The sequence below is a fragment of the Spea bombifrons genome, chromosome 4 (assembly GCF_027358695.1).
Source record: "Spea bombifrons isolate aSpeBom1 chromosome 4, aSpeBom1.2.pri, whole genome shotgun sequence".
Classification (NCBI taxonomy): Eukaryota; Metazoa; Chordata; class Amphibia; order Anura; family Pelobatidae; genus Spea; species Spea bombifrons.
In genome coordinates this window covers 111,359,146-111,371,259 of record NC_071090.1, presented here as the reverse complement: position 1 = coordinate 111,371,259, position 12,114 = coordinate 111,359,146, and the positions used below count along the sequence as shown (strand labels likewise).

General features: G+C 41.3%; 1 protein-coding gene across 1 annotated transcript; it reads right to left on the bottom strand.

The window, feature by feature from the left end:
- Window positions 1-8,935: 8,935 nt before the first annotated feature.
- Window positions 8,936-9,850, bottom strand: LOC128491742 (olfactory receptor 5V1-like). Its single transcript, XM_053464056.1, has one exon. It carries the CDS (start codon window positions 9,848-9,850, stop codon window positions 8,936-8,938), a length of 915 nt encoding a protein of 304 aa, XP_053320031.1.
- Between the last annotated feature and the right edge of the window lie 2,264 nt (window positions 9,851-12,114).

The following is a 12,114-nucleotide window of genomic DNA, read 5'->3' as shown; positions in this document are numbered from 1 at the left end:
TTGATAAATATTGGTGACAAAACAAAGTATTAAAATATATACTATTTGGGAAATTCAGTCCTTCTCCATGGTGCTGCATGCGCCGTGTCTGCTTGACCAGGTCCAGTGCTGTACTGCTGCTGCTGCTGCTGCTGCTGCTGCTGCTGCTGCTGCTGCTACAGCTACAGCTACAGCTACAACTACAACTACTACAACTACTACTACTACAACTGCTTCTACTACCACTACTTCTGCTGCTGCTACTACTACTACTATTACTACTACTACTACTGCTGCTACTACAGCTACTACTATTACTATTACTACTGCTGCTGCTGCTGCTGCTACTGCTGCTACTACTACTACTACTATTACTACTACTGCTACTACTGCTGCTACTGCAGCTACTACTATTACTATTACTACTGCTGCTACTACAGCTACTACTATTACTATTACTACTGCTGCTGCTACTGCTGCTACTACTACTGCTGCTACTACTACTACTGCTACTACTGCTGCTACTACTACTACTGCTGCTACTACTGCTGCTACTACTACTGCTGCTACTACTACTACTGCTACTGCTGCTACTACTGCTGCTGCTGCTGCTCCTTTCTCACCTTCCTAACTGTGGGGAATCAATTTTTATTTTTGCTAATATTGAGGAGGGTGTCTTGTGACTGGATGTGGCTGTCTGCCAGAGCTTGGCCTGTCCTGACAAGGCTCTCAATGCCCTTGCTTACTGGTGGATTAATTTGTGCTCTAGTTTCTTATATGCGATTCGGTTTGTCTGCCAGTACCTGCCTTTTGCCCTGCTCTGCTGCTGTAGGTCAATCTCCTTCCTTACTCTGAATGATAAATATTTTTAAAAATATTGAGTGAAAGTCAGTGTCTACCTACTGCCAGTGTCCTGCTACTACTGCTGCTGCTGCCATATCACATTTCTTACTCTGAAGGATCAATTAATCCAACTGGTCCAATTTTTGGAGAAATTGAGTCCCATAGCATGCTGCTGGATGTGTGTATCCATTGGTAAATTACTGCTGTTGCTGGAGGTGGTTGTCCTGCAGTGCAAAACCGAGTGTAGATCCCTTCCTTAACTTTGAGATGGTGCTGCTGTTGGTGAAAGGTACGTCCAGAAGGTGTTAGCAACCTCCCCGTTTGGGAGCACCCACAAATCTCATTCCCAAATCTGTATTCAGAGACTCCTAATGATGAAAGGGTTACATCCCTAATGTGGAATCTAATATTTTCTTATTTATGCGTTTATTTATTTATTTATTTATTTTGTTTTCTACTAAGAAATGAGAGAGATTTTGCTGGTGGTGTAATTGTATTAAGGAAACATAACTGTAATCAGTATTTCAAGAACTGGCTTCTAATTTTAAAATGATAAAAAAGAGCCCTAAAATATTTAATTAAATCAATTTTTTCTTCAGAAACAAAATTAGTTGTTTTTACTCACCCTCTCTCCTTATCGTCTCCAACAGCCACTTCCCTGTCTATACTTGTTCTTCTTTGCTTTCCTGTTTCTCCTTCTCCACTGCTCCATCTCCTATTCTGTTTCTCTGTTGCTCTACTGCTCCATCTCCACTACACTACTCTTCAGAGTACTTTCCCGACAGTCTCCTTACACACCATAAGGGCAACCTCTCCCCCATTCCTCCACTCAGAGGAGAGAATGTCCCCATGATGTGGTGGAGAAGCAGAATCAGAGATGGAGAAGCAGAGCAGAAGATGAGAAGATTTGCCTTCGCTTGAAGTGTGCAAAATATAAAGATGCAGGCCCAGACAGACAAATCACATTTTATTTAAGATTCAAGTGGTTTTGGTATTTTAGATTGGAAATCGAAAAACCTGGATTAGATTTTTCCTATATTACGTTGTTATTTAGGTGTATCAGCGTATTTAATGAAACTTTAGAGGGTCAACTGCATATAGCACATACATAAAATGGAAATATTTAAAAGAACCTTCACCATGTCATAGGCAGAGAAACCAAGCAAGGTCCTTCATACATATATCTGTTATTTAACTACTATTGTATCTGTAATGGTGAGCTATATTTTAAGCTATGCCGTTATATGTACATTTTATGTTGTTTTTTTTAGAAATATAAATGTCATTATTGTCCTTTTTATCTCTTCGTTCCTTAGACTGTATATAAGAGGGTTCAGCATCGGGGTCAGAAGAGTATAACACACAGAAACCATTGTTTGTAAACCTGGCAATTGTCCTTCAGATGGAACCAGATAATTAAACATAATGGTCCCGTAAAATAAACAGACCACGATCAGGTGGGAGCTGCAGGTGGAGAAGGCCTTTTGTCTTCCAGCTGAGGTGGAGATCCGGAGAATGGCAAGAATGATGTTTATATAAGTTCCAGAGATAAAAATGAATGGTAGAAACAAGGATGGGATAGAATTTAATACACTTACCATTTCACTAGTTGATGTGTCTGAACAAGAAAGTTTGAGAAGTGGAAGAAGGTCACAATAAAAATGGTAAATAATATTGGACCCACAAAATGTCATCTTCTGCAGAAGAACAATATGTGGTAAAGCAAACGCTATTCCACAAGCCCACGATATACTTGCAAGAAGAACACAAAGTTTGAGGTCCATAATGGTGGAATAACGCAATGGGTTACAGATGGCCAAATATCGGTCGTAGGACATCACGGTGAGGAGGAAACACTCATTAAAAGCAGATAAAGAAAAGAAATATAACTGGGTGAAGCATCCAGACAGAGAAATAGCGCTTCCTTCTCTCAATATAATGTGGAGCATTTCAGGCTCAATGAAAGTGGTGAGAAGAATGTCGTTGAAAGAGAGGTGGCTGAGGAAGAAGTACATCGGAGCATTTAAACGGTGGTTCGTAGAGACCAATAAGATAATGATGTTGTTAGAAGATAATGTTAAAATATAAATTATTAGAAACAAAAGGAAGAGGAGAATTTTTGTGTTGTGGGTGTTCTCAAATCCCAGAATCCAGAATTCTTTGACTATTGTCTTGTTCTTAGCATAATTCAACTTAAAAGAAAAAAAAACATAATACACACTCGTAAGTACTTTTTGGTAGAATTACACGCAATACTGTGGAGCATCACTGGTTTGCAGACTGAATGATTGGATTTCTCTCAAACGTTTGGAGAAGCTACTGCTAAGAAGGAAGCTACACGCGAGGACACTGGTGCTTCAGTTTTGGGAAGGGCTTGGATTAAACAGCCCTTTGTAATTAGTTATCAGTGATGCAGAAGAGGTCAACAGAAATAGAGGTTCATGGAATCTGATGGCTCATCTGATTATCTGGCTCATCTGGTCTACCCATGTTTTAGGTGCAGGACCTCAAAACTAGCCTGGTTCTTTGGCTAATCTTAGGTCCGTATTTCCATGCAGACTTAAATTCTCCTTGTCTCGTCTTTCTCTTTTGTCAAGACTATTGTCTTCAATTGCTAACTATAACAGGGTCCGATATTATCTTGAACAGTACAAGTATTTTCGAAATGAAACAACATTATTTACATGTCAACAAGATCCTGTCTATAGATCTGTCTATAATGAATCTATGACTGTTGAATAGGCTGAACGCGCATCTCCTTTTCACCTGCATCCCTTCTCATTATATTTGTCTCATTAAACACACAATAAAAACAGATCTTCTCTGCACAATGTTATTTGCTACCAAGAACGCATCTCCTAAGCTTAGTTGGATAAATCTTACCATGGTTTGCGAATGTAGAGACTCCAAATCCAAATGTCTTCCGGACAGTGATACTTTTGTTGAGCAGAACGTGAACGGGCTGGTAATGAGCTCTTTTTTATGGCTCTCGGTGTTCTACTGTCATAACTTCAAGAATCCTCAAGAGGTCTCTTTGTTGGGACTTTAATTGACTCCAAAGTCACAAGACAGCTAATTATTCTCAAGCAGATTTACAAGAAATGTTTTTCTAAATGTATTGTATATTTCTATAAAATGACATCAATAATTTGAATCTGGTCTATTTACAGAGTGCTCATTTGCATTTATTCAAACAAAATATATTCCCATGATCCGCTGGTCTCCCCACTGCAACAGTTAAATGTCCGCACTCGCAGACATTAATTCTGTCAAACTTGTAAACTCTTTTTTTCTATTTATTTGGGGGGGGTTTTTTTGTATTAAACTTTTAGACAAAAGGATCATGGGAATATGTTTTATTTGAATAAATGCAAATGAGCACACTGCCACATATGGCTAATATATGTTCGGACAGAATGCTGCCCTCTGTTGGTTAGATACATTGAGTAGCATAATAACTTTGGATTTCAAGAATATGGAACAATGCTACTCAATGTATCTAACCAACAGAGGGCAGCATTCTGTCCGAACATATATTAGCCATATTCATTATTTAAATAAAATATATTCCCATGATCCGCTGGTCTCCCCGCTGCAACAGTTAAATGTCCGCGAGTGCCCTCTGTTGGTTAGATACGTTAGATACAAGTAGCATTGTTCCATATCTGCTAACTACCGCCCCATATCACCACTTCCAGTAACATCCAAACTCTTAGAAAAACTAATCTACGACCGTCTAACCCACTTTCTGTCCTCAAACTCTCCTCTCGGTTTCGCCCACAGCAGTCGACCGAAACTGCCCTCACCAAATTCACAAATGACCTTCTATTTGCTAAAAACAATGGCCACTACTCTATCTTAATCTTACTTGACCTCTCTGCTGCTTTCGACACAGTCGACCACCCCCTCCTTCTACAGACTCTCAGCTCTCTTGGCATCCGTGACCCTGCTCTCTCCTGGATTAACTCATATCTTTCCAACAGATTCTTCCCTGTGTCTTTTGCTGGCGATTCCTCCTCCTCAATGCCTCTGTCTGTTGGAGTACCTCAAGGCTCTGTCCTGGGTCCTTTACTATTCTCCATCTATACTTCCTCACTTGGAAAACTCATCGACAGCTATGGATTCAAATATCACCTCTATGCTGACGACACACAAATCTATCTCTCCACCCCCAATCTCTCTGCATCTGTCCTCTCTCAGATCAGCAGCTTCCTATCTGGTATCTCTTCCTGGATGGCCTCTCACCACCTCAAAATAAATATGTCCAAGACTGAGCTCCTTCTAATCCCTCCCTCTAACTCTATTCCCCTCACTGACCTTTCTATCACTGTTGATGGTGCCATCACCACACGTCTGCTGCCTTGGAGGGACCCTAGACTCTAACCTATCTTTCATCCCTCACATCAAATCACTCTCTAAATCTTGCCACTTCCAACTGCGTAACATTTCCAAAATTCCTCATTTCCTGACTGTCAGCACCGCAAAACAACTAATCCACTCCCTTGTAATCTCCTGTCTAGACTATTGCAACAACCTACTTACCGGCTTCCCTCTCTCCCGACTATCCCCTCTTCAATCTGTGCTCAATGCATCTGCCAGGCTAATCTATCTCACCCAACGCTCTGCATCTGCCGCACCTCTCTGCGAGTCCCTCCACTGGCTCCCCATCTATAGCAGAATTAAATTCAAAATACACTCTATCCTACAAAGCTCTCACTAACACCGCTCCCCTCTACCTATCCTCCCTCAGAAGCAAATATACTCCAGCCCGCCCTCTAAGATCCAACAATCCTTACATCTTCACTCATCACCTTCTCCCATGCCCACCTACAGGACTTCTCTCGCGCAGCATCAACCCTCTGGAACTTCCTTCCCCTGCTGTCCAACTCTCATCAAGTCTACCCTCCTTCAAACGCTCCCTAAAAACTTTTCTCTTCAGGGAAGCCTACCACTGACATTAACATCGAAACTTCCTTCTCACCCACTTACAACCCTTATCTCGCCCCACATTAACACCATTCACTACCACGCAGTCCTCACCTCCTCTTTCTCACCCCTTATCCACCTAGAATGTAAGTTTCTGTGGGAACAGGGCCCTCCATTCCTCTTGTATATGTATGTCAGTTACTTGTCATTTGTACTTGTCGCTATCTGTAAATATTTTTCCCTTGTACATCGCTACGCAATCTGTTAGCGCTTTATATATAAAGTATAATAATAATAAATGTTTGAAATCCAAAGTTATTATGCTACTTAATGTATCTTACCAACAGAGGGCAGCATTGTGTCCGAAGATATAATAGCCATATGTGGCAGTGCGCTCATTTGCATTTATTCAAATAAAATATATTCCCATGATCCTTTTGTCTAACAGTTTAATACCAAAAAAAACTTCAAAATAAATAGAAAAAAAGAGTTTGCAAGTTCGACAGAATTAATGTCCGCGACATGTCCGTGCGGAAATTTAACTGTTGCAGCGAGGAGACCAGCGGATCATGGGAATGTATTTTATTTAAATAATTAATAAATGAAAATGAACACACTGCCACATATGGCTAATATATCATCGGACAGAATGCTGCCCTCTGTTGGTTATACATTGAGTAGCATAATAACTTATTATCCTACTCAATGTATCGTACCAACAGAGGGCAGCATTGTGTCCGAAGTTATAATACGTTATTATGCTAAGTTAAATGTCCGTTCCAGCGACTTTTAACTGTTGCAGCAGGGTCCCAGGTTTTTTTTTCTTTTCTGCATAGCAACTATTGGTAAGGGGCCGTGCGAGTGAGCCTATTGGTCACTTGCACGGCCCTTTAACCTATGGATTTCTGCTCCAGTTATCCAACGCAGCAAAGCAGGGGTTAACGGGAGCGGAAATCAGGAGTTAAAAAGGCCGTGTGAGTGAGCCTATTGACCAATAGGCTCACTCACACTGCCCTGTAACCCCCGACGAACCTGCGGATTTTCGCTTCTGTCAACTCCTTTGAAGCTGTGAAGATAAGGTAGGCTAGATGGGGAAGGGACCGGGGAGATTAGTAGACGGAGACGATCACGAAGATTCTTCGTGTGTGAGTCTTTGTCTTCGCCTACGTTTTACCGGCACTGTCTTCTCTTCTACGTTTCTTCGGAACGAACAAAAAAACGGACTCTTCGTGTTCATTTTCATGTTCGCCCGAAGACGAATGCACAAGTCTAGTTAAAAATAAATTATATTCCAATTGGAGGGACATCCAGCCCCCTCATTCTTCTGTGGGACAAGCATTAGATATATAAATGTGCAGAAGCCATTTTAACTTCTTAGTGGCAGCAGTTACAGTCTGATGGGAGTTGGAGTGTGACACAGGGACAGTTAGCTTAGCAGTTGCTGAGATTGATGCTCATTACTCATATACCATACTGCAAATTAATGAATCATTTATTTCAGTGCAGAAAATGTGCTGTTGTGAGGTGGATTGGAGAAGCTGTAGTGACTACTGTAGTGTATGTATATAATTTATATATCATTTACAGGGACTGCAGCATGCCCCCCAACTGTCCCGTTTTGGGCGGAACAGTCCCGATTTTGGGACTCTGTCCCAACTGTCCTGCCTATGCCTACCTCTGTCCCGCATTGCAGGGGCAGAGGAAGGGTGAGGCGAGAGCGGTACTCACCTCGGGTGCAGCTGCGAGGTGACGCAGAGCTGCCCAATCAGCAGCTGTAGCCTGCAGGACTAGTTGGGAGATCACATTAGGGAGCATGAGGTCTGTCACTTCAGACCTCGCTTTACTGCTCCCTAATCAATTGCGCCATAAAATAATGCAGAGCACAGGGAATGACATCGTACCCCCGCGCTATGAATCAATAGCCGGCATATAGTGATGAGGGAGCAGCATACCAGGGAACTTCTGGGCTCCGGCTTCCTGAAGCTTTCCCTTGTGGGACGCGGCCAGGACTGCCCACTGAAGTCAGCGGGCGGTCCTGTGATGCCAGGGGGGCATTCCCGCTGGCAGGAAATGCGTCAGCGGGAAACACCCCCATTAAAAGGGAAAATGGGTGGGGAGCAAGGCGTGCCAAGACCCTGCTCCCATGACCCGGAGGATTCGGGTCTTGACTCGGAGAAGTGGTGGTTCACCCGGCAATCTCCAGGTCAAATGTTCCTAGGTATGGGGGGCAGTAAAGCGAGGTCTGAAGTGATCAAAGGCCAGAAGAAAGAGGCATAGGTCAGAAAGGACGTTTCAAAGGTTAAGAGCAGCCCTTAAAACATCTTGCGTGAGAACTAGAAATCACGTTACAGGAGAGACAGGACAAATGACATGAGAACCCGCGGACGCTGCTATTCCGTCACAGAGTAGTAAAAAGTACCGCTACCAGCTTCACTTGCACAATGCTTTTTTTCCCTCCCACAGGCTTCACCAAAGATGCTGATTGGTTGCTTCCACAGAATAAAGTTTTGTCTTCAAACTATAGGACTTCCTCAATTTGTCAACCAATCGGTATACATTCTGATATAACACGTGAGACAATCAGGATTCAGGAGATCACATGAGGGAAGCCATCAATCGACTCAAGCACCCATATTGCTACAAGGCTTTGTCAGTTACGATATATCCTGTGTCATTCATCAGTTAAAGAATGGTTGTGTGGGAATGTGTCTATATTAGACTTGTACCTGTGGACCAAATATTATTTGGACAAAGTTTTAGTTTTGTTTTTGGTCTATTCGTTTTTTGGACAACTTTGGCTCCCACCATTTTGGTTTGGAGGAAATTCAGGGTTATTTTCTTTTTCTTCAGAGACAAAATTAGTTGTTTTTACTCACCCTCTCTCCTTACCATCTCCAACAACCGCTTCCCTGTCTATACTTGTTCTTCTTTGCTTTCCTGTTGAGGGAGGTGTAATCCTCCCAATTAATCTCTCTCTCTCTCCCTCTCTCCCTCTCTCCCTCTCTCTCTCCCTCTCTCCCTCTCTCTCTCCCTCTCACTCTCACTTTCACTCTCTCTCTCTCTCGGGCATCCAGAGGTGCAGCAGGATACAATCTGGGGGCTACACATACATCTGCTTTATATAGTTAACTACTATTGTATCTGTAATAGTGAGCTATATTTTAAGCTATGCCGTTATATGTACATTTTACTTTGTTTTTTTTAGAAATATAAATGTCATTATTGTCCTTTTTATCTCTTCGTTCCTTAGACTGTATATAAGAGGGTTCAGCATCGGGGTCATAATAGTGTAACACACGGAAACCAGTTTTTGTAAACCTAGGAATTGTCCTTCAGATGGAATCACATAATTAAACACCAAGGTCCCATAATACATACAGACCACAATCAGGTGGGAGCTGCATGTGGAGAAGGCTTTTTGTCTTCCAGTTGAGGTGGAGATCCGGAGGATGGCAAGTATGATGTTTATATAAGTTCCAGAGATAAAAATGAATGGTAGAAATACGAATGGGATAGAATTAAATATACTTACTATTTCATTAGCTGATGTGTCTGAACAAGAAAGTCTGAGAAGTGGAAGAAGGTCACAATAAAAATGGTAAATAATATTGGACCCACAAAATGTCATCTTCTGCAGAAGAACAATATGTGGGAAAGCAAATGCTATTCCACATGCCCACGATATACTTGCAAGAAGAATACAAAGTTTAAGGTCCATGATGGATGAATAATGCAATGGGTTGCAGATGGCCAAATATCGGTCGTAGGACATCACGGTGAGGAGGAGACATTCATTAGCAGAGGATATGAAAAAAAAATAAAACTGCATAAAGCATCCAGACAGAGAAATAGAGCTTCCTTCTTTCAATATAATGTGGAGCATTTCAGGTACAATGGTGGTGGAGAGAAGGATGTCGTTGAAGGACAGGTGGCTGAGGAAGAAGTACATCGGAGCTTTGATATGTTGACACACGATGACCAGTGATATGATGGTGAAATTAGTAGATAATGTGGAAACATAACTTACTAGAAACAATAAGAAGAGAATGCTTTTAGTGTTGTGGGTGTTCTCAAATCCCAGGATCCAGAATTCTCTGACCATTGTCTTGTTCTTAATATAATCCAACTTTAAAGAAAAATAATACATGATAAAAAATCTCAGAAACATATTTTTTAAATATTTATTTAGGCAGATGGCACAACAATACTGTGGGAAATCACTGGTTTGCAGACTGAATGACTGGATTTCTCTCAAACGTTTGGAGAAGCTACTGCTAAGAAGGAAGCTGGAGCTACACGCGAGGACACTGGTGCTTCGGTTTTGGGAAGGGCTTGGATTAAACAGTCTGTGGCTCATAGAGTCTAGAAAAGTAGATTAAAATATACAATTTCCAACATTTTCAAAATTATGTTTATATAATTCATATTTTAATACTTAGTCTGTACATTTATTTCAGTTTTTAGACCAGTCTATCCAGCCCTTTGTAATTTGTTATCACTGATGCAGAAGAGGTCAACGGAAATAGAGGTTCATCGAATCTGATGGTAGATGAGGTCTGCTCAGCTGGTCTACCCATGTTTTAGGTGTAACTATTGTCTTCAATTGCTAACTATAACAGGGTCCGATATTATCTTGAACAGTTAAAGTATTTTTGAAATGAAACAACATTATTTATATGTCAACAAGATCCTGTCTATAGATCTGTCTATAATGAATTTCTGTCTGAAGGAGTCCCGCAAAACAAAATCTATGACTGTTGAATAGGCTGAACGCGCATCTCCTTTTCACCTGTATCCCTTCTCATTATATTTGTCTCATTAAATAGACAATAAAAACAGATCGTCTCTGCACAATGTTATATGCTACCAAGAACGCATCTCCTAAGCTTAGTTGGATAAATCTTACCATGGTTTGCGAATGTAGAGACTCCAAATCCAAATGTCTTCCGGACAGTGATACTTTTGTTGAGCAGAACGTGTCCGGGCTGGTAATGAGCTCTTTTTTATGGCTCTCGGTGTTCTACTGTCATAACTTCAAGAATCCTCAAGAGGTCCCTTTGTTGGGACTTTAATTGACTCCAAAGTCACAAGACAGCTAATTATTCCCAAGCAGATTTACAATAAATGTTTTTCTAAATGTATTGTATATTTCTATAAAATGACATCAATAATTTGAATCCGGTCTATTTACAGGTAGAAAACTTGCATTTACTCCCGTAGACAACGACAAATTTACTGCAACTTTAAATGTGAGTTGCTAACCTTCTCAATGAGTGATGGGAGTAATTAAAACATTTTTTGGGGAGACTATATGTGCCTTTATACCCCCACTCACTCCTCCCTCTGATAAAATGTAGAGGGGTTAAATATTTAAAAAGCCCTAGTGGAGCCATGGACCCTCAACCATGTCTCCCCCCTAGCGCTATCCCGTTTACATTGAGGTGGGGGGTTAAAATTGAAAGAGTGCCTCCTGGAGTCACGTTTGCCCCCCTCAACTTTCCGGCCATTAAGTTCAAAGGGGTTAAAAATAGACTTGGGCACCAGGGGGCTCTTCGTCTTCGTGCTCCTCTTCGGCAAAAAAAAAAATCTTCGTATTCCGTGAATATTCCCCCGTTCCTGTCTTCTCTTCGGGCGAATATTCGTGAATATTCTTCGTGTTCGTTTTCTCTTTGTTTTTTCCGGTTAAGGGGTTAATACGGAGATAACGCGTACTGCAGCAGCTCTGGCGCCAAAAGTTTAAACGTCCGTATGAGCAACTCTATTGGTAGCCAGAAGGTGGCCTCCTGCTGGCAACCAACGAGCTCACTACCATATATAGCTGATATATTCTCGGGCAGAATATTATGCTACTCAATGTATAACCAACACAGGGCAGCATTCTGTCCGAAGATATATTAGCCATATGTGGCAGTGTGCTCATTTTCATTTATTAGTTATTGAAATAAAATATATTCCCATGATCCGCTGGTCTCCCCGCTGCAACAGTTAAATGTCTGCACTCGTGGACATTAATTCTGTCTCACTTGCACACTCTTTTTTTCTATTTATTTTGTGGGGTTTTTGTATTAAACCATTACACGAAAGGATCATGGGAATATATTTTATTTGAATAAATGCAAATGAGCACACTGCCACATATGGCTAATATATGTTCGGACAGAATGCTGCCCTCTGTTGGTTTTACATTAAGTAGCATAATAACTTTGGATTTCAAGAATATGGGACAATGCTACTTAATGTATAACCAATAGAGGGCAGCATTCTGTTCGATGTTATATTAGCCATATGTGGCAGTGTGCTCATTTGCATTTATTCAAATAAAATATATTCCCATGATCCGCTGGTCTCCCCGCTGCAACAGTTAAA